The 26,795-nt window shown below is 43.1% G+C and overlaps 1 protein-coding gene across 2 annotated transcripts; it reads left to right on the plus strand.

The window, feature by feature from the left end:
• Positions 1-1,964: 1,964 nt before the first annotated feature.
• On the plus strand, positions 1,965-25,474 carry pkn1b (protein kinase N1b). 2 transcript variants are annotated; one of them, XM_083978164.1, is made up of 22 exons: positions 1,965-2,176; positions 7,028-7,328; positions 8,401-8,546; positions 8,652-8,772; positions 9,860-10,005; positions 11,173-11,386; positions 12,138-12,332; positions 12,475-12,584; positions 12,948-13,091; positions 13,427-13,502; positions 16,107-16,248; positions 16,472-16,562; positions 19,494-19,588; positions 19,992-20,064; positions 22,099-22,190; positions 22,341-22,517; positions 22,663-22,725; positions 22,814-22,890; positions 23,003-23,145; positions 24,197-24,304; positions 24,888-24,968; positions 25,067-25,474. In XM_083978164.1, exons 1-22 carry the CDS (start codon positions 2,108-2,110, stop codon positions 25,268-25,270), a joined length of 2,868 nt encoding a protein of 955 aa, XP_083834290.1. In that variant the 5' UTR covers positions 1,965-2,107; the 3' UTR covers positions 25,271-25,474. The 2 variants fall into 2 exon arrangements, with proteins under 2 accessions (XP_083834290.1, XP_083834289.1); XM_083978163.1 differs by lacking the exon at positions 1,965-2,176 and adding an exon at positions 3,378-3,716.
• Positions 25,475-26,795: the final 1,321 nt, after the last annotated feature.

Genomic DNA, 26,795 nt, shown 5'->3' on the forward strand with positions numbered 1-26,795 from the left:
CACCATGAGTTTGAAGGGCTGGGTTATGCTTGTAAAGAACACTTTTGTACGACCTGTTGTCAGAACTGTTCATCCAGACTCAAAGGTGGAGGGGAAAGTCTCCCATCATCCAGAGGGGAGGGGTGGGTGGGTGGCATCTTCTTTTACCGCATATCATCACCTATATGCCTTGCCTTTTTCACACTGACATACTGTATCAACATGTTCGACACAAATCATGCTCTGTGTGAAACATTTCAGAGGCTGAAAATGTAAACGCAGGTTGCACATTTGAATATGTACATGCATTTATTTTTATCACTAAAAAATGTCTACACAGTTAGACATGGCTATGTTGCAGGCTTTGCCTTGGGTGAGTGCTCATAAATAGAGTAGAAGTAACAGAAAATATGGTTTCTTCATTTCCTCTTACAAAAACTACATCTTTAACCTCAAACTCTTAAACTCTTCAAAAAACTACTGTCCATCTCTCCAGGTCCTCCTCTCAGTTTTTACCCTCCCCCACCATCCTAAAATATTCACCCTGTGCAGCAGAGTCAGCAGTTTCAGACATTTTTTTCCCGTTTCTTCATATGACAAAAATATAAATGCAATGTCAGCCCATGCCATATGCTTTCTTTTACAGACATTTTTTTTAGATTGTATTTATACACAGTCTTGATCACTGTCTCCTGAGGGCTACAGCTAACACCACAGATTGTTTGTGTACTTTGTATTTACTTTTTTGTCTGTTCTTTGTGTGGTATAAAGAAGTGGTCCACCAAGTTGGTGAACACCTGTTTTTGTTGTGCAGATCATCCTCCTCCATCCACTTGACTGTCCCCTCCGCCTGTCTCACCACCATGGGGAGCAGAGCTTTCAGCCGCTCCGCTCCCCGGCTCTCGAACTCACCACCACCACCCGAGCTCAGAAATATCAATTCACTTCCACTCTTTAAATCCATATTCAAAACCCATCTGTTTAAAGAGGAAGTAAGCAGGATTTCTCCCGTGGCTATGCTACATTTTTACCTTAATTAAAAAGCTCTGGAGTAATTGCGATCGTTAACTACATGACTTGTGACTTGTTAGGAGTGAGAACGGAGGCTCTCTGTCTTCACCTGGGTCTCATGGCTGAAAACCAACCTTGCAACATCAGTGTAAGTTACTTGGTCGCCGCCCCGATGTCCCAGCTCTCGTCTCTGCACCCCGCGACACAAACGCGCTCTGTAACCCCTAATCTTTTGTTTATGACGGTTAAGACTACACAAACACACACGCGGTAACATTGTTTGTTATGTAACGTTATCCACAGCTCAATTTATTGATTTTTCGCCGACTTCGTTGTAAACAGATGCACATGGCTGAGAGCAGCGTAACCAGAACAGCGGAAAAGCGAGCAGACTTGCATAGTTCCCCTTTAAGTTTGCTTTTTCTCTTTGATTTGATTAGAATTGCACTGTCTAATTTTAAGCTGGTTTTTAAAAAAATCTTTTGTGGGGTTTTGTTTATTTTGCATTTTCCTTTATTGATAGTAAGGTGTCCTTGAGTGTCAGAAAGGCGCCTATGAAATAAAATGTATTATTATAATTATAGTATATTCATGCTCGGTGGTGGGTGACTACCTGGGGCTAACAGCTAAGCAGTTGAAGATGCTTCTGTCAGGAGCCTTACATCCATCAGGTGGACAGAAACATGTCTCCATTTGAATCTCATTGTTATTTCACTCAGAATAGACAATACATAACTTATAGCATTTGCATTAGTTCATATAGGATGTTGATGATACTGTTGGGCGGTGTGTGGAATAAGGTAATCAAAGGGGCTAAAAGGAGATATTAGCTGTACACATGTGCAGTGGGTTAGTTACTGTAGTTTAAACCTGGAGAACAGGTTGAGACTGTAACTTTAAGAGCTGGTATCTATAAACCGATGTGTTGTTAGTTCCTGATACTGTGGTCAGCACCGTTTTTAGTAACTGTATCTATTTCACAGGCGCAATGAACGAGGCAGTTTGCTACTACTACTACAGGCACCACTGCAGCTTGTGTTAAACTTTGAGGTTTTAAGATTTCAGCTGTAAATGAGAGCGTGACCGTATCCTTGCAGGTGACAGACAGTATGGATGCATGGGGGCTGCTAGCTCTGCAGCCGCCGGCCCACATCACACGGGAACTTTTCAGTGTCACAGTTGCTCGGTAAGGAAATATTTTATTACCTGCCCAGTGCCCACAGATACAGTATGGCACACAGAGCGTCCATGTGTTTTATCAAAATGATATCGAGCAAGAGCAACTGCCTGTATTTTGCATAATATTGGCCTAACTTCATGTTATTTTACTTCCTATTCCCCTGTAGCGTGAGTAGAGGAGAACTAGACATGTTTTGGAGGCTTTTTTTAATTTGTTTGTTTGCGCATGTGTGTGTGTTTGTCACCTTCTCTGTCTATGAGCACGTTTCCTTTCCTTACAAGTGTGTGTATTACGACAGATACCGATAGGGAGCCAGAGAGGGCCATCTGCCACACAGTGAGGGCTCGGAGGGTCAGTGACCCCTGCACTGCTGAGAGTCAGATAAAGCCATGGCCGTGTGAGGGTCTCACTGACAGGAAGAGGACAGTCTGTAGCCACCAGAGCAAGGCTGAGGTGTCTAGGATCAGTCAGTGCTGGTTTGTGTCCCAGAGGTGACGACTCAGCTTGCGGTCCTGTTTTTCTTTTTGTCCAGATTTAGATTTTATGCCAGCTTGTTAAAAAATGTGGTTGTTTCTTCCAATCGACCCGCACACAGCGAGCGAGTTCACGACCATATGGTACGGTGCGACATCCAGGGGGCTTCACAGAACTCAGTGCACAGATGCTGCATGTTTTGTTTTTCAAAAATCATTTAATCCCTTTTTAATTAAGTTATTTATTTTTGAAGAGTTTCTGTCTCGGTCACCTCATTATGATACAACTCCTGTGGATGTCAAGTCCCCTCCAGTAGAGGATCCATCTTGTGCTTCACAGTGGTATTGTTGTGCCCTTTGACCTCTTCTCTCAGTGGTTTACTTTTTCACCACTTCTCATTTACAAGCAAACACAGACCTACAGATAAAAAAAGAGAAATAGCACTGCATATGTATTTATATATACAGTGTATATATATATATTTATACATATATGTACATGTTGTACATCCACGGACATACACCAAGTGATATTTATGGTCTGACACTCACTTTAATATGACCACAGTATATCACAACAGCCTGTCTCTCAGCACTGGAAACCCAGTAGCAGGAAGCAGAGTGGCTGCGAGCTCTCTCACTTACAAAACCACCCGAATGTGTGTGTGTGTGTGTGTGTGTGTGCGTACAAAGTGCATGACGCCCCAGTCTCTATCTGGCAAAGAGCAGAACAGGAAGCAGCGAGGTGGGGCTCAGTGTATGCCGTTCTCTCTTCCTCTCCTCCGCTTCGTTCACTCGCTCCGGATTTAGCCTGGCTTTTGATTCCTGGCGGGAAGGACATCCTGGATTTTGAGGAGGCAGGAATAGCACTTGGTGTTGCCTGATTGGCACTGCTGTCAGTGTGTGATAGCTCGTGTGTGTGTGTGTGACAGGGGACAGAAGGGAGGAGGGGGCCAGGGAGTGAAGCCAGAGGGAGGCCAAACATGGCCAGTGAGGACGTACCGGAGGACCTGCCAGGGGATCAACCCCCTGATTCCCTGGTACCCACTGAGCAGACTGACACAGAGTCTTCGGTAGGCAACTGCAGTCAGCAGGCCTCAACATGGCCGCCGTGTTTCTTTTTCAATCCATTACTGTGGCCCTTCTCTTTTCTGTCGGCTTCCTCGTTCGCTTCCTGTAAAAACATCTCCTATCTGACAGCAAAAGCACTTGCGAGTTTTCATTCCTGTGTGCTGTTGTGATTCTGCCCCGCTGTGCGAGCTGTCTTACACCTCGCTCCAGAGGTTCTTTGTTGTAAAACACCTAGGGATTAAGTTGTATTGTGTGGAGCAGGAGTGCGTCACGGTACAAACTCTCCCTTCCTGTCGTTCATGGTGTGCTGCTGCCTCTGCTCTCTCTTCTGCCTTGAATGGCTCTAGCCTCTGCTGCTGCTGCTGCTGCTGCTGCGGCTGCTCATACTGAGAAACCTCTCAGCTCATATCAAGAAATGTGTACATGTTCATGTCACAGTCAGCGATGTCTACCTCTGTTGACATCTTTCAAAAAGTGAAAGAAGTTGTCAGAGTTTCTCAAAACTTTACAATAACATATTTCTGCAGTGTTATTCCTCTTTATGACCTTGTTCTAGTACCAGTTTGAGAAACATGTTCAATTAGATTGCCTCAGAGTTGTGCAATGACATAACATTGCATTAAAGCAGCAGTTAAAATCCTGCAAGCACTGGGCCTGTTTCCATGTGGTTTGGTTGGCTGCTCGGGCCCTGCCTGACTGTTGTACTGTATTGTGCTGCAGATGGATTATGGCTTTAATGAGAGCGGAGCTGTAGCCCCAGCCTGCATGTAGCTGGATGGACACAGAGACCTAAGAAGTTGTAATCAGATCTGCTAAGCTGGATGGCTGGCTGCACGGTGCAGTGAAAGGGCCCTGAGCACCCCGTCATTATACTCGAGGGGGGGAGGGGGGGGCAAGTCCTCCGAGTGTGTGTGTGTGCATATGATCTGAGGAAATCTAATATCACAACATCAAATGAATGCATGGTGACACCTCCAGGCTCTATACGTTTATGAAGATTATATGGTAATGTAAAAAAGTACATGTGCTGGAGACATTGACATAAACAACTACTAAATGCACTGAAAGATTCAGTATTCTGTTGTAAAGCCTTAAATGAGCAGTTAGACTGTGTCGAAGATGGTGACTATAAGGACCTGTAGTGTGGTTGTGGTTGTGCTGGTGTTCACATTATTTTGTCCCCAGTCTTGCGTTAAACCCCCCAGTGCATGAGAGCCTTGTACCCGGGTTAGAAGGAACATGAGGAAACTCTCATTGCTCTCAGGAGATAAGGTTAATGTGAATATTATTCAGGGTCATTTCTTTGTAACTTTTGTAGTTTTTCAATGGAGCAATTCATTTTAAATGTTTAATGGAAGATAATTTTTGCCTTTGACAGTTTACACAAAACAGTGGAAAAAGAGCAAAGAAACAAAAGCAGCAAGAGAAGGTGGTACATGCAACAAAGTTTCCAGGGCCACGAATCAAACTGTGAATGTTGCACTGTCTCAGTCAGTGGTGGAGGGTGTCATAGGTCTTTATAGCTACCGTTCACCTTTGTCAACAAGTTTTGCCTGGTCAGTGGTTTAAGACATCTGTCGCTTTGCAACAACTTTTCAACATTTGCAAGGACCTATTGAGTTGAAGCTAGTTTGACAAACCTGCTAAAGTTAGCATTGATTCTAACTAGATTAACTTTTTGTTTATCCTAGGCCACTGTATATCAGCACCTGCTGAGTCATAGATCTCCTCCACACAGTCAGTGTTGGTTTTTCCCCCCACGTCATATAAAGGAAAGGGGTTTAGCTAGTGTTAGCTGTGTCAGTTTTATGGCTCCAGTTGTGTTGATGACAAAGGAGCAGACTATCAAAACCCATGAGTAATTCTCTGACCTCAGCCATTTGTATGTTTCTATGTGATTCAAACCACAACATTGGGTAACGTGTCACGAGGTAGGTAGTGCTTAAGTCACACATGGTGCAACGACAACAGCTAACCAGGCTAACAAAGGTAACATTGGAAAGGAACAACAAAGGGCTGCTACCACAATAAAAAGAAAAAAGAAAAGAATAAGCTTATGAAATTAAATTTCTCATCTTGTTTTATTTGTTTTGCAATCACAATATTGTGTCACTGACTTGTGTATCTTCTCTTTTTTTTCTCCACTTCTTCTTTTAATGGAAGCATGGAAGCTCTGTTTTCTGTTTAAACCAGAGGCATTAAAGGTCCAGTGTGTAATAATTGGCCAGGTTTATTGGCAACATCTGAATATACTACCCATAAATACATTTGTATAAGTGTATAATCGCTATAAAATAAAATCCATTTGGTTTTTAGTAGCCTTATAATTCTCATTTTATAGCAAGGGTCTTCCTTTAGAGAGTGTCGCCATATTGTGCCGCCACGTTTGAATGGAAAATCCAGCCAGCCAGAGAATGCATGCATAAACCAACGAAGAAGTAGGTGGAAGGACAGCAGACAGACATATCGTAAAATGCTTTAGATCTTCACCTCATTGCTCCATGCTCCTGAAATAGTCCCAGTTGTCCCAGTTGTGGTAAACAAGGTTTTTTGTCCTCGGAGGCCGACGGGAGGGGTGAGTGCGAGTGAGTGAGCGCTGCCAACTAGAATCTGGACGCTAGATATTTTACCCCCAGTTTACTCACTGGACCTTTAATTGTGAATAATCAGGTTTTACTTCAAAAATCACGCTGCATGCAGCACCAGTTGCACAGCTTTGTGTGTGTATTTTTGCACATATCTGTGTTACATTTTTGGACACAGAAACATATACAGTCGACGTGTGTACATTTTCTTGTGACCCATCCAGAGGCAGACGAGACCCTGATTGATTTTCGTCTGTATTAATGCTGTTCTAATCTGCTGTAATCTGATTAGTGTTGATCAGTAGGAGAGCTGATGTGAGCACTCAGCTCTTTACACATTTAAGCGCAGCCTCTGCTGGGTTGCTGCCTCGCAGCCTGAGCTCGATCGGCAGGTTTCACATGTTTTCAGTTCACTCACAGAGTTGCTGTTTTCACCTCCTTTCATCCCACGGTGCTTCACTCGGTCTGGATGACTGTTACCAGCTTTGTCTGTTGTCTGTAATACAGTCCAGCAGCTGTCGGCTGGAGATGTCGACTTTACAATCAGTTTCTCTTTGAGCTCAAATTGAAAATCCCCCAAATGCGCAGTAGGCTAAATATAGTTTGTACTAATTTCCTCATATATTACAACATGTCCTTTGATACCTTCTCTGATATACCACCACTACCTCCCTCTCCTTTTTTGGCTTTGGTCTTAACCCCCCCCCGCCTCTCTCTCTCTCCTTCAGAGTGACCCAGGTGGGCTGTCAGTACTCCAGCAGCTCGGTCTGGACCAAAACTCTGACTTCTCAGACTCAAGTGTGCAGCAGCGCCTGGACGAGCACCGAGAGAGGATCCGCCGGGAGATCCGCAAGGAGCTGAAGATCAAGGAGGGAGCGGAGAATCTGCGCAGGGCTACCACCGACAAGAGGAATGCCCAGCAGGTGGACTCGCAGATCCGCAGCTCCAAGCGTAAGCTGGAGTCCCTCCACGCTCAGCTGCAGGAGCTCGACGCCCACATTGTGGTCAAAGGCCCTGATGACAACAAAGGTAGAGTATCCAAGGAGAAGTGGTTCACGAGCGACCGTGCCACTGTGCGCTCTTTGAAGCAGTTAGAACATATTTATGACACCATTATTTATTCATGGTTTACACCAAAAGATCAAACCAGTCGATCTGCATGTTTTATCTCATCACTGCACATCACAAGCACTTTTAACATTAGTGATGACCAATTTGCAGAGTATGTATGATGTTTTTTAATTTATGTGCAGCCGTCTCTGCAGGCGTTAGTTTCAGTTCGCTGGGAAAAAAAACTTAGATGAGTAATAAATTCCAGTTGATCTATACTAACATTAACACATTGTGGCTTTGCAGTTTACAGGGACTGTCTTAATAAAGAGTGTGTTTAAAAACCAAGAATCTAAACGCACATCTCTGAGGTCAGGTGAAATTCTCACCTGCTAACACGCTGACAGTAACAATGCTAAGATGCTGCTGATATTTAGCAGGTGTCGCGTTTTGGTTTAGCTTGTTAGCATGCTAACATTTTCTAATTAGAAGAATACACAAGGTCCAGCTGAGACTCACAGGAATGTCATTAGTTTTGCAGGTGTTTAGTGTGGGCATAAAACACTGCACTGAATTCCTCAGCAATCCACCCTGTGTTTTTTCATATGATACCCTACAACACCCTTATGCTGGCGCTAGATCAATGAATCAGCAAAAGAGAAAGTGATTTTCATATATTAGCCTACCTCTTGTAGTTAAAAAAGAGTTGTACTTCAAACACAGTCATTGTTATTACCGGAAAAGATGTGGATTATGTTTAATTCGATAAGCATTATCTGCAATAGAGCAAAAGACAAATGGACACTTCCTTTATTTACAATGCATTACGGTGTGGTCCAAACACTAAACAAACTAGATGTTTACGAGGAAATTTGGAAACCATTTAATGATTTTATACAAAATGGAGATGCAGGAGAGTTTGTGTGCAAGGGGAACTCAGGACATAAAGTGGTATACCAGAGAAGTTGGCAACACATAGTTAAGTATTATTGAGAGAGGGAGAGAGAGTGAAAAAATGTTTTCTTACCCTCCCATGTCTTCCCTTGTCCAGATACCCCTCAGTCTCCAGGGTCGGTCAGTCGGACGTCGGCCAATCAGCACCGCATCGCAGCTTTGGAAAGGCAGCTAAACATTGAGCTGAAGGTCAAACAGGGAGCAGAAAACATGATTCCAATCTATGTCAACGGCGGCAGCAAGGTACTCAACACAACTCTTATTTACTGCACTGGCTTCACCACACTGTAGACTCTGTAACGCTTGGTCTCTCTCTGATCTTTCTTGTTTTCTATTTCACCTCCACAGGACAAGAAGCTTCTCCAGTCAGCTCAACAGATGCTGCAGGACAGCAAGACCAAGATCGACATCATCCGCATGCAGATCCGAAAGGCCATGCAGGCCACAGAGCAGTCAGAGGAGAACCAAAGTACCCATCATTCCCTTGTTTTTTTCCCTCTTCCTCTTTCATCCCACCTGCCACTCTTTCAGCTTATACTCACTGCATATTTTATGATGCCGGTGGATCAATTCTTACTTTAGAACTTAACAGTATACAGTCTCTCAGCTCACACACACACACACACACACACACACACACACACACACACACACACACACCATTACAACCCTCCTCTCGCTCTCCCAGGTTAGAGCCTTATTGATGTTCCTGCATCCCCTTGATGTTGCCCAACAACTAAAAGCCATGCCTCATTTACCATAGGTTAGAGAGGGGGCCGGTCACACGCAGGGAGTCAGGAAGGGAGTAAGACTGAATGGACCGAGTCAGAGATGACGACAGAGCGAAGTGGAGGGAAGGAAGGAGTCAGAGATGAAAGAGGGAATAAGCAGGGAGGGAAAACAAAGCTCAGAGCAGCAGAAAGAGCAGCAGTGGGAAAGGAAAGGACAACAAGCTGACTGATTTCAACACATGGCTCTCACAGGAGTCAGTTTTCTCTCCATTCTCCTTCATTTTCTCCACATGCCCTCTTCATCCAGCTGCTTTAATCTGTATATATATTAACGTGAATGCCACAGCTTTTGTTTGTTCAGTAATTCATTTTTACAAATCACAACTTCATTGTTTTGGTTAACTCTCATTAGCATCATTTTCAGCCACTACAGCTGCAAACTGACAGTTAGTCGGTGCATCTGTATATCTTATCTTACTACCTGCTGAAGACAGTGTTGCATTGAACAGTTAAGGAGGAGCTGGAGGAGGAAACCAAAACAGAACTAAATAAGAGTCATTTCCATTATTTGCTGGTGTATTTGACTGTACACCCCCACATACACACACATACACGTGTGTGGCCCTTTGCTGCATGTCATTCCCCCTCTCTCTGCCTCCCCATTTCCTGTCTCTCTCAACCATCCTGTCAATTAAAGGCAAAAAGCCCCAAAAATATAGTAAAAAAAAAGACTTGAATACACAATGAGCTACAAACCTCACTGTATCTTCTTTGTGTGTTACTGTTGTTTATATGTTATGTACTAAAGTCGACACTGTGCACCAGGTAAGCCAGACATGTGTGGGGTGGAGCTACGTGTGGAGGAGCTGTGGCATCACTACCGGGTGGAGCACGCCATGGCCGAGGGAGCCAAGAACATGCTGAGGCTGCTGGGGGCAGGAAAGGTCCAAGACAAGAAGGCCATGGCTGAGGTCAGTGAACGGAGGAGAGATAACACGGTTTACAACATAATACAGGATTCCCATGGATAGGCTGAGCACCATAAACCACCACATAGTCTGTACAGTCTGTAGTCACTGCAAAGACGGCATCATTTAGAAAAGACCACTCAGTCAACCCTCTCTCACAGTCTGCTCATTCTCATCCTAGCGATTCTTTGTGTTGTTAAAGTTATTAACACTGATCCGTGTCTCAGACTGTGCTGTGCTGGGTCCTTGAAAATGTTTAAAGAAGAGCCCTGATGAGTTCAGTCAGTTTTCCCACTGGAGCATCAGTGATACTCACAGCACTGTTGACACTCACCAAAAAGATAGTACTCCACATTTTAAACTGTAATTGTGATTGTAAGGTAGGTAGTCATTTCACAGTTTTACAGGTGCAGATTCTATTATTTTTGGACAGAAGTGCCCTCTCTTCAGTCTTGATGCTAAGTTAAACAACTGTCCCGTCCAAAACAAAAAGTCACATACTCTAATATTTCATTGGACATCCTTTAGCTTTGATTACGGCATGCATTTGCTGTGGCATCGTTTCAATCAGCTTCTGCAATGTCACAACATTTATTTCTGTCCAGAGTTGCATTAATTTTTCGCCAAGATCTTGTATTGATGATCTGTGAGTTGGACCTCTCCTCCAGCACATCCCAAAGATTCTCAATATGGTTAAGGTCTGGACTCTGTGGTGGCCAATCCACTATCCTTCCAGTTTTTAATATTGCATTGGACAGTTTTAACACAATTTTAGTAGTCTCAGAAATCTCCTTAGATGCTTGATGCCAATAATTTGACCCTTCTGAAACAGATTAACCTCTTTTCCACGACCACAGGATGTGTCTCTTCCAACATGGTCGTTTAAGAAATGAGACTGCAGTTAGGGTTAGATAAGTTGTTGCCAGCTGAAACATAATCATCCATACAGTAATTATTCAATGGGAGGCTCTTACCTATTAGTTTAGTTAAATCCAAGTGGTGACTTTTCTTTTGTACATGTTTACATTACTGATATTATTGATATTTCTTTAGTTATACTGTCTCACATAGTTTTGCCATGTGCATATAATTCACTAATTCCTGTTTGTGATACTGTTGACACTCCTTTCCCAAAAAGAGACTCGATCTTCTTCTCTGTGTGCTCTGCAGGCTCAGTGTGGTCTGAGCGAGTCGTCCCAGCGTCTGGACCTGCTGCGCTGCTCTCTGGAGCAGAGGCTGCTGGAGCTCCCCGAGGATCACCCCAAGGCCTGCCTCATCAAGGAGGAGCTGGTGCTGGCGTCGTCCTCGGCTTTCAGCTCCCGTCACAGCACCCCCTATGTCCACAACCAGTACAGCACCCTGATCAAACCCTCACCTCTCACAGGTAGAAACAGTACTAACAGTACCACCAGCAGTACTACTATCTTTTATCTTTGACCACAGTTTGTTTGTTTTATTAGATCCCCATTAGCTGCTGTACAAGACAGCAGCTATTCTTCCTGGGGTCAAAACATCTTACAAACATTTCTGTTTCAGAATTTAACACAGAACATTCAACATAGATCATCATCATTCATACAATGGACAACAGCAACACAAAACATAAAAAAAAGCTCACATCTCATTTACAAACTGTTCTTAAAGTACAAAGAAACAGAAATCATGCGTTGTTTGTGACATGCAACTGTCTCAAATGGTCAGAGAGTCACTCCCTCTTGTAAAAACAAATACATCTTTAGTCCCTGTTTAAAAGAGGCAGCACTACCTTCTCGCATCAAAAATCTCGGCAGAGCATTCCATGCAGCCATCGCTCTGTAATGAACAGTTTTTTGTTTTGCATTTGTTCTACATGGGGGCAACAGGACCTTCTGAAGACTGCCGAGTAGAATAGTCATGACTTTCAGAAAAAAACACTAATTTATTATAAAAAATTACTGGGTTTTTTGTTATTGTGACATTTTTTACAAAACAAGCCAGAGAACAATGCAATCTGCTTTTGACGCTTAACCAGGCCAGCTGATTGTTCATTTCATGTACCCTTGTTCTATAGGGGCACTGAAGAACGAGTAACCAGTAACCAGTAAGTTTGTCTGTAAATGTGGAGGTATTTAATTTGACTCCTATCCTCTGCCCAGGTACTCTACAGGTGCGTCTTTTGGGCTGTGTCGGGCTGCTGGAGGTCATCCCAGGGCGGAGCAGGGGTACGCCGGTGGTTCTTCCCTCTCACTCTCTGGGAGACGGACGTTCCTCCTTCAAACTGAGTGGCCTCTACAGCCGCAGCACCAGCAGCATGAGCCTTAAGATCCCCGGCAAGACTGATGAGCTCTCCAGTGAGTGTGCCTCATCTTGTTTTAGACATCCCTCAAAAATATTAACATTTGTTGTCATCAGTGTATAATATAGTATATATTTTCTGTTATATATTTTATATTGTGCATTGTTAACAGTCCTGCCTGTGTTTATGTTTTACAGCGGAGGTGAGCGCTGTGCTGAAGCTGGAGAACACAGTTGTGGGTCAGACGGTATGGAAAACAGGTGGAGAGCAGGCCTGGGATCAGACCTTTACTGTTGAACTGGAGAGGGTAAGATACAGCAGACCTGCAGTGCTTTACATTTAGAGAGAGTTTAAACTGTGGGAAAACTGAGAAAAAATGTAAATGAGCTGATGATTATGCACTAAGTTTATGTAAATAAGTAAATGCACAACAAATGTTAATCCTGTTATTATTATAATTATTTAAAGATAAAAGCCAGCAACAATAAGCCCTTGACACAGAGTTTTCTTTTAGCCAGAGGAGTGTCTCTAGCTTGGAGCCTGGTTCTGTAATTGTATTCCAGAGGCAGAACCACAGACTTCGAACTTTAGTCTGTCTAGTCTAAAAGTTTGTTTCTGGATGAGTGAAAGAGTGTTCATGTTACATTTCTGTTGTGTTTTGTGTGATTAGTCCCGAGAGATGGAGATAGCAGTGTACTGGAGAGATTACCGATCCCTGTGCGCTCTGAAGTACCTGAAGCTGGAGGAGTTCCTGGACAACCAGAGACACAGAGTCCAGCTGGAACTGGAGCCACAGGGGCTGCTGCTGGCCGAGGTACCGGACACACACAGCCACAGAAAATCAGAATCAACATACTTTAGTAATCTTGTTACAGTGCTCCATTCCACAAAAACAAATATTATTATAATACTGTAATATAACCCCCTATATAAAATAAAAAACAGATGAACATATATATGTATATATATACAGTGTCAATACTAAACAATATATACATAGTTTAATATTTACATGCCTTAAAAATCAATAATCACAGTCACAATCACACACAAAACATTAGTCGCACACACATAGGACAGGAGCAGTCATATAAGATGGGAAGGGCCTGTATATGTATGTAAGTAAACTGTATGTACTTTTTGTTTCAGGTGACCTTCTTTAACCCAGTAATAGAGAGAGGTCGACGACTCCAGAGGCAGAAGAAAGTCTTCTCTAAGCAACACGGTATGTTCAGGTGGACACACACACACACACAAACACACAAACACAAAGCCACCGATTGAAATATAGAGGACGGCTTTCTGTCAGGGAAAGAAAACCTCAAAACCTGAATTCTGATTCAAGGAAAGGCAGTTCATGGTTTTTTAATTGACTTCTGAAATCGTTTCCTCGCCCGGAGTCTCTCATAGTTTTGCTGATCTGCTGATCTCATTCATTCATCCATTCATTCATTAGCTACACTCCACTTATCAGTCTCGGGCGGCTGGAGCCAGTCCCAGCTGACACAGGGCAATGGTGGGAGGGGGCTCTGGACAGGGCACTGGAGAGAACATACTGTATGCATGCACAGGGGGAATACACTAACTTATCACAGAAAGGCCCCAGGCTCAGGTATCAAACTCAGAATTTTTTCACTGTAAATGTAGTAGGCTAGATGACTGAAGAGCTAAAAGTGATGAGCCTTCAGATATTAGAGTCATTTTAAATCAAATGAATGACACAATGAGTTTTAACCAAAGACCAGTCGAAAGTAGAATGGGAATCACTAGGCTTCTACACAATAGTAGGTGCTCTGTTGGAGAGGATCAACACTTCAGTTAGTCAAGAGAGAGAAACAGATCAATGTGTGAGTAGATGGAACTGAAGAGATTGAGTTGATGGCTCATTAATCAGAGGGTTGTTGGTTCAGTTTCAGCCTCTTCTGTCCACTTACCAGTGTGTTGCTCTCACCCCTGCAGAGTAAAAGTGAAAGTGTAATACACAACATTTATTATTATTAATTTGTGGACTTATTGCTTGTTTTCCGCCTGATAGCTAACCAGGATGCACAGCTCAGGGCATCTGCTATATTGACCGGCTGCTCTCTCAGCTCTGACGTTGCATCAACCAGGATTAATTCATGAGTGACGATAGGTCGTGTCAGGAGAGCCTCACCACATCTTGCATCTTATTTTTCAGTCTTTCCAAGTTGTGACATCAAAGGTCATAGGAGGCATCCAATAATACATAGTTTTCCAATAAAAATCAACAGATCCAGACAGTGAGGTCCTTTAACTCATACATGACTTGAAGCTGTATGTAGCTGAACACATTACTCTTCTACACCCTTTTAACAAATCAAGAGAAATTATGAGCAGCCAAATATGCATCCAGGGATCTCACTGTAGCTTTAACTGAGATTGGAATAATCGTCTCATAACGTTCCGTTATTATCTCATAGCGTGGTGAATGTGTAGGTCACAACTTGTCCACGAGAGTGTTTTGGAGTTGTTGGATTGTGTATTTGATGAGTTGGATGAGGGAAACCAAGAAATCCCGTTAGCCTCCGTAGTGTAGCTCTGGGCAGCTCGCAGCTCTGCTCCGCCGTTCTTAAAACAGCTTGCACTGACAATTAAAGGTAACGAACCTACTGCTAAGACTATAGGGATTATGGCAATGGGCAATTTGCCAAAAATGTTGAACTATCCCTTTAAGAACCTTTTTTACAGAAATGTCTGACCTCACAGATTATGTTTTTGTAAAAAAAAAAAAAAAAAAAAAAGTTTAAGATTATAGAAATTACCTTGTTTCCTACTTTATCAACGTGTTACTAGTTAAATAGTGCTGTTAACAGATAGTAGTAGTTATCATATCAGATAACAGAGAGACAAAATTTCCATTCTATTGTTTGTTCCCTAATATTTGCATAATGAGGAGTAATCAACACTTGAAAGCCAGGCATGTCATCATGGATGTACAGTATATACCCATGGTGCAGATATGTTGTTGTTGTTGTTCAGTTACTCCTCTTAGGAATCACCACAGTGGATTTACATATTTGATTTGGAATAAGTTTTACTCTGGTTTCTTCTCATGGAGCAATTAGGGTTTGGCGAACTGAGAGTCCACCTTCCACACCCCCAACATACTGCAGTTAAATATGATGACAGACGATAACTATAATACAATACAATATAATACAATACAATACAATACAATATAATGGATCCTGTTAAGAGAACTGACTGGCAATGAGGCAGTGATGATTTCAATAGTTGACTTCGTGCCATGCTGGGTCATTTCTCAAAAATCTGAGCACAGAAAAGGAAGTGCACAGAAGCAGCCAGAGTGCGAGGGGAAGGACATGAGCTGAACCACAGAACAAAACACAGTCGTTCCGAGTGCAGGCAAACAGGTCGAGCAGCTGAGTGAGCTTGTGCTCGAGCAGAGAGAGAGAGAGAGAGCAGGGTTTTTTACAAAATCTGAAAGTGAAGTGAAGAAATAAAGCTTTCAAAATGAAAGACCACACTTGTGAATACAGATAAAATAGAAACCACTTAACTTACTTGAACAACAAACTGGCATCCTGCACGCCATGCTTAATGCCTGCTCCGTTCAGATAAAGTGTTAATGGCTTCTGGTTCTCTCTGGAACTGGGATTATAAACATCACAGCAAAAACAAACCCAGGTCATGCAACGGTTCAGCTGTCTCCCCTCATTAAAGCTAGGAGGACTTCATCAGGTGCTGCTGCTGTTTGCATGAATGGATTCACTCAGACAGAGATGATTGGTCATTGTAATGTCTGACCTTTAATGTGTTTAACTTATCCACTATGTGTGTGTCTCAGGTAAGGCCTTCCTGCGCGCTCGTCAGATGAACGTGGACATCGCTACCTGGGTCCGCCTGCTGAGAAACGCCATCCCCAGTGGAAGCAACACACCTGCCTATACACCCAGCTTCACAAGCAACACACTCACACACAGCACAGGGTACGTAACCTACTGTGTGTATTTTACTGTGCAGTTTTTGAATTTGAATAGTTTTTAAGATCATTCATTTAGGCACCGTTTTATACTGAAAAATATTTGTTGCTGTAACTTTTAAATCCACAATAGCGTGGATTTATGCACACCACTTGATCATTTTCCTCCACAGTTTTGAATAAATTTGTCGTTCCTTTGTAACCTAAAATCAAAAACGTTTGCATTGCAGAGAAATCTCAGTGGAGAAGCTGAGTATGGACAGCGACTCTCCTCCTAAGCCTGAGATCAGGAGGGATGTGGTGGACTCACCCGCTCCTTTGGTGAGTGAGACGGGAAGAGAGGGACGAAGGCCAAAGAGGAAGGGAAGCAGACAGAGGATTTTCAGACAGGGGAAAGATGGGAATCTTTACACTATCGTGTTACTACTTTGCTCCGTTCCTACCTGCAGCCTTTGGCTTGGGAACAGTGCTGCAGTCATAGGCCACAGAGGTGAAATCGAAGACAGGGGGCGAAAGAAGAGGACAGAAAATCAGAGAAACGCAGAACTGAAAACTCAGGGAGACAGCTTTAATGAGACATAATTGGATGGAGGGCAGCTTTAATTTGATCAAGGCCAAATCCGTGTTAGTTTCCCAGTGTGAAGACCACAATCTGCAGAGGGCGATAACATGGCAGAGAGGAGAGGAAGTACTCTAGACTGAGAAAGAGGAGGAAATCAAGAGACAGCTGTTTGTTGCACATTCACACTGCTCTCAAATCTCGTCTCATATTAAACTGACTCTTTTATTTTCAACAACATTTGATACATGAGGGCCATAATGTGGTCTGGCCTCATACATTATTTGTGCTTTTTTGAAATCTACCAGATCTCTGCAATTCCAAAAAGTGGGTTTTCATAGTTTAAAATCTCCAGTTAAGTTTAAAAAAACAAAAAAAAATAAAGACGCCAACTTTAATTCTATACAGCTGCTGGTAGTTTTTAATCCATTATCAGTTTTTATTACACGGCTCTATTGAATGCTGCTCTCTGATTGGTCCAGCGCTGCGTTCTGCGGTCCGTTATTTCTGAATAATGACCGTCGTCAAGTATAACAGACCGTTGCTAGGGACGGCGCTCTGATCAGCGCAGCACAGAAAAGAGAAACTATGCAGGATATTTACATTGTGTTTCATTTTTACCGTCATTAAACAGCTTCGGACTAATAGCGATGTTAGATAAATGACTTGTAACTTGTTACAAGGAGAGTGGAGGCTCCTTCCACATCGTGGCTGGAAACCAGACCTGCTGATCAGAGCCTCTGACCCGGTGTCACAGCTCTCTGTCTCCTCTCATCTCGGTGGCACCGCGGCTCCGCGACACAAACGCACCCCGTAAACAGTAAAGTTAATCTCTTGTTTATGACAGATACGACTACACACAATACACACACCGTAACACGTGTATGGTAATCTATCGATCCACTGATTGATTATCAAAGGCTTCACATGCACGAACGGGAGGAGGCTCGGCAAAACAGCGGAAGTGACCGGTCTTGCAGATTCGCTAAATTATGCAATTTTAAATCAATGAAAGTCGTATTTTGATCAGAATTATGTTTCAAATTAATTATTTCACTCGTAAACCGTGTAATAAGCGGGATAATGTATAGTTGGTCGGTTGTTATGGAGAAATAAACCCCTTCATGTTGTATGAAACCCCTCCGCTTCGCGTCGGGGTTCCATACAACCTGTCGGGGTTTATTTCTCCATAACAACCTCCGAACTATACATTATCCCTTACGTATCTGTTATTGCTCACAAACATTTGATTTCAGACACTGCTTCTATTTCAACATGACATCAAACTGTGTGAGAGAAAGCCTGTTAAAATTAAATCAACCATTTAGTTTCCTTCTACATCCATTAATAAAGGTTGCTTCATTTTCACCACAAAACAATATTGAAAGTTCTGGAAATCTGACAAATATATTTTTTTCTTATTATGAATCATTATATTTACATTATTACACGGCTCTATTGAATGCTGCTCTCTGATTGGTCCAGAGCTGCGTTCTGCGGTCTGTTATTTCTGAATAATGACCGTCGTCAAGTATAACAGACCGTTGCTAGGGATGCCGCTCTGATCAGCGCAGCACAGAAAAGAGAAACTATGCAGGATATTTACCTTATATTTCATTTTTACCGTCATTAAACAGCTTCGGACTAATAGTGATGTTAGATAAACGACTTGTAACCTGTTACAAGTAGAGTGGAGGCTCCTTCCACATGCTGCTGGAAACCAAACCTGCTGATCAGAACCTCTGACCCGGTGTCAGCTCTCCTCTCCTCTCGGTGCAGCTGGCACCGCGGCTCCGCGACACAAACGCACCCCGTAAACAGTAAAGTTAATCTCTTGTTTATGACAGATACGACTACACACAATACACACATCTTAACACGTGTATGGTAATCCATCGATCCACTGATTGATTATCAAAGGCTTCAAATGCACGAACGGGAGGAGGCTCGGCAAAACAGCGGAAGTGACCGGTACGTCTTGCAGATTCGCTAAATGCAATTTTAAATCGATGAAAGTCGTATTTTGATCAACATTATGTTTCAAATTAATTATTTCACTCGTAAACCGTGTAATAAGCGGGATAATGTACAGTTGGTCGGTTGTTATGGAGAAATAAACCCCTTCATGTTGTATGAAACCCCTCCGCTTCGCGTCGGGGTTCCATACAACCTGTCGGGGTTTATTTCTCCATAACAACCTCCGAACTGTACATTATCCCTTACTTGGCACGCCTTGTGCGACATCCTTTGGCAGTGCACTGTTTAATTATGGTCCTGCCAATAAAGTACATTTGAATTTTAGGGACCGGAGACACAGACAGACACAGAATTAGACCAGCACAGAGAGAGGGCCCGTGGCAGATGGTGTGTTCAACGGGGTTGAAGTATTATGGGATTAATTACTCTGATGTTTTTTAGAGAACTAATTAGCAGTGAGGAAGGAGTGGAGAGGACAGGAAGAGGGGAGGAGCGAGGCTGTGGGCCAGCGGGGGCTCTGGCAGCCGCACATGATGAGCTTCAATAAATGTCTGTTTGTCTGCTTTTACCGAAGGTCGTCACAGATGTTAGCAATCATTTTGTCCTCGTCTCTCCTCTTTCTCCGTCGCTCTGTTGTTGGCGTGTTCCCTCTATGTCACTGGTGTCCCCACTTCCTCCTCCGTCTCCTTCCTCTTCGTCCCTGTGGTGTTTCACAGGAACAGACGCCGGTCATCGAGCCCCCGTCCACAGCGGGTGTTCACCCTGTTCATGAGCAGCCAACGAGATCGCTGTCCCAGAACTCTTTACGCAGGTGCAGAAACACACAAGACCTCTCTCTCTCTCTCTCTCTCTTTCTCTCTCTCTCTCTCTCTCTCTCTCTCTCTCTCTCTCTGTCACACACACACACGTATATACACATAGGAACCATACCTGAGCGTATCTTTTTGCAATATGGTCAACACAGCTTGACACCAGAATCACACCCCCACACACAATCTGGTGTTGTAACTTCTTTTTTTAACACCCGACGGTGAAGCCAACTCATCATTACTGTGGATTAGAGCATATGTCAAGAAACAGTGGCTGAAACACAGAATAAACGCTGCATTCGTGCTACGGATATTTGGTATATGGGATGTATGTTTTTCTGATGTTGTTGAGCATATGTCATTTTGCATGCATCATCTGTAATCTGCCTATAATCTGTATCTCAGACCCAGCAGAGGCCCCCTCTGCCTGCAGGACTTCAAGCTGATAGCGGTGCTCGGCAGGGGCCACTTCGGAAAGGTACTCATACTAGATACTAGACAGACTAAACCCCTATGTTGTTAACTTAAAGGGACAACGAGGAGTTTTGGAAAAGCGAAGCGTTTTCACACTACATTTATGAGCCTCCGCGCGCACCGGACATTTCTTTGACCGGGCGCAAGACGGACTCATGTTTTCATTCATCAATAATTAAAGTCAGAGGTTCAAAGAGGTTCACATACCACCGTAGTTCCGACCATAAACGGTGATTTGGCGGCGTTATTCTCATGACTCGCCACGAAGGAAATGCTGGTCGGCTCGACCAGCATTTCCGCCACCACTAATAATAACAAAATAACGATAGAGACAGAACGATATATTTATCGAAAATGGGCCCATTAACAAGTGTGGGTAGCGGAGATTCATCCACATTAACGTGAGACTTTTTTATAACCGAATAGAAACTCCTCGTTGTCCCTTTAAAGGTTCAAGTACTAAAACTGTCCTAGTTATATTTTTATGCAATGAGATCAAAGGACTAATGTGAATTGAAGGGCTTGTACCGATGAACTCACAGAGAGATATCATCTGGTTCTCCAGAAAAACAAGGGTTGTAGCATCTTGTAGCAACAATGGAGCTAAAAGGACACTTAAAGGTGTACAGAAATGGCCGTTTGTCCTGTTTGTCGCGCCGAGTTGTCACGAGCTGCAACACGACTTTACCCGAGTAAGGAAAACGAATTTGATTGGTCGTTATCGAGCGGGCGGGATATTCAAAGCTTGGGGCGAGACCAAGCTCCGTGTGTGTGTGCGTGTCTCAGACGTTTGAATGACGGATGACGGATCCAATATCAGTGGCTGATGAATCGTGTACAGGCTGACGTATAATCTGTGCGCCTGCATTATCCGATGCGGAAAAAAAAACCACACTTTCATCCCGGATTTACTCAAAAATAGAATTTTGCACAAAGTTTGTCCTACATCGTCTGATAGATGAGTTATTACACTAATTTTATAACCCAGAGTGGGCTCAAATTCAGTTTTCTTTTCTGTACAGCTTTAAAGCTATTGTCTGCTGGATATGCTGCAGGTGTAAAACGATGGCATTCACAAAGCAAGGAACTAAAAAGTTGTATAAATATATCTCAATTTAAGAAAATGTTTAAAAAAGAAAAGATAAGCGCCTACAACAAAGAAAGGGAAAAAAAGAAAACATAGACGAGTGGTGTCCACTGCTATTTTGCTTGTTTGTTTTCTTGTTATTATTATATGTTTCATCATCTTTAATTTTTTGAAATAGAGTATAATATTGGTGTTGATAGTAAGCCAATGCAATTATAACAATAGAGAGGAGCAGGTACTATATGTTTTTCTTCATCCTGCTCCTTTTCATTTATGGTGACTATGTGTACATTATGTAAATATGTGCAACCATGTGTAGTATGTATACCATGAATGGAATAAATCAAAATGAAATGAAATACTTAATACAAATAATCTTTAACTTGGACATCACACCAGATGGAAATAGGCTACTGTAATTCTATCCCTTTATTATTTAAAGCACTTCTTTATGTATATGTCTATATATTAGAGATAAGAGAGATAGAGATTAGTGATAATATATTAGAATAAATCCAGCTAAATTAATTTATTGTATAGGTTATAATGACAAGGAAGCTTGATAATTCATTTATGAATAAGGGGTGGGAGTAAATAAGTTTCACTTCTTCCCACTCCTTTTCGGATATGAATTTTTCATTTTTCATGTGTTGTCTTTGTAAAGTATTTATTTGTTATGTCTGTCCATTACTGTATTATTTCTTATTTCTTTTTACAATGCCCAGCTTTTTTGGGAACTTGCTGAGCCTTCTTTAAAATGAAACCAAACGTTTATGACTATTTTTATAGAACAGGACTAAATAGAGTTGTAAATGACAGCTACACACAGGTGAAAGATGGACTAATGTGTTCTATTTTTTGGAAATGTTTTCCACCCTTACCCTTTAAACATTTGTATTTTATTACTGTAAATAGCAAAGTGATTAATGAAGCTTTCACTGGACTCTCCAGGTGCTGCTGTCTGAGTACAAGAGTACAGGAAGCCTTTACGCCATCAAAGCCCTGAAGAAGGGGGACATCGTAGCGCGGGATGAAGTGGAGAGGTAACTGTACTTGACGACACAGAACACGGCGACCTCGACCGAAGTCTCTGCTGCACAACACGAGTTCATTCACCTCATAATTACACCTGGTACTGTTCAGTAATTACTGTCTCGCTTGCAAACCCCGCCCCCTCCTCTGTCCGTCCGCAGTCTGATGTGTGAGAAGCGGATCTTTGAGACCGTCAACGGCTCCCACCACCCCTTCCTGGTCAACCTGTTTGCGTGTTTCCAGACACCAGAACATGTGTGTTTTGTCATGGAGTACACGGCAGGAGGAGACCTCATGATGCACATACACGCTGACGTCTTCTCTGAGCCACGCGCTGTGTGAGTTCCGCTGTGTGTGTCTGTTACAGACAAGAGACTTAATGTGTTTGCTTTACTGTCTATGTCCATCAATGCATCAGGTATAAATGCGTAGTTGTGTGTGTGTGTGTGTTCACTTCTCGTCCGTTCACCGTGTGTCTGACAGGTTCTACTCGGCCTGTGTGGTCTTGGGGCTGCAGTTCCTTCATGACCATAAGATTGTGTATCGGTGAGTAGCTGCCTCTTCTCCAACACACACTCCCTCACTTATCCCAACACCCTACACCTGGAGTTGATCCCACTCTGTTCCTTATCAGGGATCTAAAACTGGACAACCTGCTGCTGGACACAGAGGGTTTTGTGAAGATAGCAGACTTTGGGCTCTGTAAAGAAGGTGAGTGTCCATTATTCATCAGGTAAATTGGCCTTGTGCAACGTCAGAGGAGGAAAAGACCTTTATATTTGCATAATGCATGTCTTAAACAACCTCTCTCTCTCACTCTAAGGCATGGGATTTGGGGACAGGACTAGTACCTTCTGTGGGACCCCCGAGTTCCTGGCCCCAGAGGTGCTGACAGACACATCGTACACCAGAGCAGTCGACTGGTGGGGGCTCGGAGTACTGGTCTACGAGATGTTGGTTGGAGAGGTGAGGATACAAGAGTTAGAAATTTAAATACAGTCGTTAATATTAGATTAAATGCATCTTGAATGCTTGAGTTGGAGTGTAACCAACAAACCAGATCAAGGCCAAGAAGCACAATCAGCACTTGCATTTAAGGAAACAGCCTTACTAACTTGATAGGAATCCTAATTACAGACACATTGGCACTAAGAATTCAACTGGTCAGAGACAGTCTGTCAACATAACATAACATAGACGTGCAAGTCGTGCATCTTATGATAGTGGTTAATGTTATAAAAATGAAATAGTCCTGAAAAGTGCTGACTCACTTTTTTTTGTTCACGCCATTTTATATCTCAACCCATTTATAATAAACAGTCTCAACACATATGAACAGTTTAACATCCCCTCCTGTGTTGTCTGTTGTCTCGTCTCTCCGTTGTGTATGGACCTCACATGACCAGAAATTCAGTACTGGTTAAAATAGACACACTATGTCAAGGTTTAATCATTCTCAATAATCTACAGGTCGTAGGTCATTCACTGTTCATGTTCTTCTCAGATTGAGTGGTGATCAAGTTTTGGTCCAGATTTTACAACGAACAGAGTTCAGAGAGTTTGAGCTACTTGAACTGGCGAGGAGGGACGTGGACTGGCCTTGATGGTCTGGTCTCGGTTCGGGCACAGACTCAGTTTGAGCTCCAGGTGGTGTCTGACAGTAACAAGCAGCACTCTGTCTCCACCTGTGTCAGAAGGGGGGTGATACATATTTGCAAAAGAGTTGTAATATTTGACATATATCATTAAAACCCCACTCCACTCAAAAATGTGTTTTGCTTGTTGTTACTTGGAGGTTTGAGCTCCACAGTGCAGAATGATGAATGTGCAGAATTTGACACTCGAAGTCTGTTTTCACATTCGTCTGCTGAAAGAGGAGAATTTCTCCGAGCTCACCTTAAATCAGACACTAATTATTATACCGTGTTTTATATTTTACATGTGTTTCAATTTATGCAGGCTGGACAGACTATAATGCAGTGATATATAATAATGTGTGTCTGTCTGTTTCTCTCAGTCTCCGTTCCCTGGTGATGATGAGGAGGAGGTTTTCGACAGCATTGTGAACGATGAAGTACGATACCCTCGCTTCCTCTCCACCGAGGCCATCGGCATCATGAGACGGGTGAGAATCGCCTTCTGCTCCTGGCTAACTTAAAGGGATAGTTCAACATGTTGGCAAATTGGCCCATTGCCATAATCGTAGGAGTAGGTTCGTTACTTTTAATTGTCGGTGCAAGCTATTTTTAGAATGGCGGAGCAGAGCCGTGAGCTGCTCAGAGCTACGCTACGGACTCTAATGGGATTTCTTGGTTTCCCTCATCAAACTCATCAAATACACAATCCAACAACTCCAAAACACTCTGGTGGACAAGTTGTGACCTGCACATTCACCACGCTATGAGATAATAACGGAACGTTACGAGATGGAGTTGTTTTCGAGGCAAATGCAGAGACTGCTTGCCGAAAAACTGCCCTCGACAGGTTCTGTATGAATTTACCTCGAAAACAACTCTGACTCGTAACGTTCCGTTATTATCTCATAGCGTGGTGAATGTGCATTATGGCAATTGGCGAATTTGCCAAAATGTTGAACTATCCCTTTAAACCTGATGTTCCTTTATTTTCTACTGGATATGTCCGAAAAATACAAATTGAAGCTGTGTATATGACCCCACACTCATATCAGTGATGTTGTTGTTTTTTAGTTGTTGAGAAGGAACCCTGAAAGACGTCTGGGCTCTGGAGAGAAGGATGCTGAAGAGGTCAAGAAACAGCCTTTCTTCAGGGTGAGTCAGAGTTTTAAAGCTCTTCTCATTATTCCTGTTTGTAATGTTTATGATGGAAGAACTTGATGTTAAAGCTTAAAACCTAATATGTCTTGTAGGGAATGGACTGGGAGGCTCTCCTTCAGAGGAATGTCCCGCCTCCCTTTGTCCCGATGATCGAAGGAGACGAAGACGTCAGCAACTTCGACACGGAGTTCACGGCCGAGGCTCCTGCCCTCACGCCGCCCCGCGAGCGTCGCACCCTGTCCCGCAAGGAGCAGGACTACTTCAAGGATTTTGACTATGTCTCTGACCTCTGCTAGGGTCAGGGGTCAGGGGTCATAGGGTTATTAGCTGCCCACTGCCAGCCTCAGACTCTGAGAGGAGACTTAAGAAACACAGGCTGACTCTCTGTCCCGCAAAAGACAGAGCTGGACTCAATGGCGACGGGAGGCGAGGACTGTCGCACTCTGTCCTCTGTCTCTCTGTGTGTGTCTGTCTGTGTCTGTGACGGGATGAAGGACTGGCGGGGCCGAGTGTGTGTGTGAACGGGGGGGGGGAGGGTTGGGGGGGGATCAGCCGAGTCTGATCGTGTGTCGCACACATCCACACAGTGCCACGGATCTGCTGACCTCTAGACTATCTGGAGTGGCTTTTAGAGGAGGAGGAAGTCGTGATGATGACGGAAGATAATCCAGATTATGTAACAAATGGAAGATGAGATGATGGATCCTGCTGTTCGCCCCGCCTGGCAACACAAGAGAAGCATAAAATATGAATCGGTGATTGTACTGAAACGCTCCAAGAGCCTCAAAATCAGAGTGGGAGAGTGAAAAGTGATTATTTTGAGGGCAAGCTGTTTGTCTCTCTTCTTCCTGCACTTGCTAATCTCTTGTCCCTTTATCTCTGCTGTTTGTTGCTGCTAAGTGTGTGTCTGTGTGTGTATGTGTGTGTGTCTTGGTCATGAATGTATCATGCACCGCCTGTTCATGAACACATGGGGGAGCAAGAGGAAAGAGAAACCTGCTTATTTTTCAGAGCTGCCTGTGGACTGTGTCAAAGGAAGTCAGGGGGGGGGGGCAGGTGCTGTTTGTTTGTCTGTATCATATAGGACACCTCTTCACTGTCCTCTCTGTTTGTCTGTCAGTACAACTACAATCATTTGTCAATGGCAAAAAGTTTTTGCAAATTCTGTTTTTGTGATTTATAGTTTTTTTTTTTCTCCCCGTTTGTTTCTTCTTCTGTCGTTTGCTGGTGAAACGTGTTGGAACTGTGACTCAGTAAAGATGTGAACCCAACACAGACACAACTGGTCATTTATCATCACTGGTTGTTTTTCCATCTGCTAACAAATTCTTATTTTGAAATATAGTTTGACACGTACAGGTACACTCCTGCATCTGGATATGGACGATATAATGTCACAGCTACAGTCTAGTGGTCTAGATTTTCTGCTGGAGAAAATGGGAAGAAGTCCAAGTGTAAATTGAGTTTTGTGATACCTGCATCCATTTAGCAGCTTCTTGAGGCAGTGTTGTCAGAGATGGGGAAATCAGTGATGAGGAAGACGACTGAGCCTGTGTATGAGAGAACAGCATCTGATCAGAGAACAGCTCATGAAAGAGAATGATTTTTCTTCTTCCCAGGCTCATTATGTTATTGCACTCTCATTGCAATATTGCTTATTATTGTAACTCTATATGATGCTGAAGGGAGATTTTAGGGACAGCTGTTTGCAGCTGATTTTCTCGACCAGGACTTAAAATCGTTTCTTTGTGTCATATGATTAGTCATCATCGTTAGTCAGACATCCTTCATTAATGTTGAGATTACCAACATAGAAAAACA

Source organism: Trachurus trachurus, assembly GCF_905171665.1.
Source record: "Trachurus trachurus genome assembly, chromosome: 8".
Taxonomy (NCBI): Eukaryota; Metazoa; Chordata; class Actinopteri; order Carangiformes; family Carangidae; genus Trachurus; species Trachurus trachurus.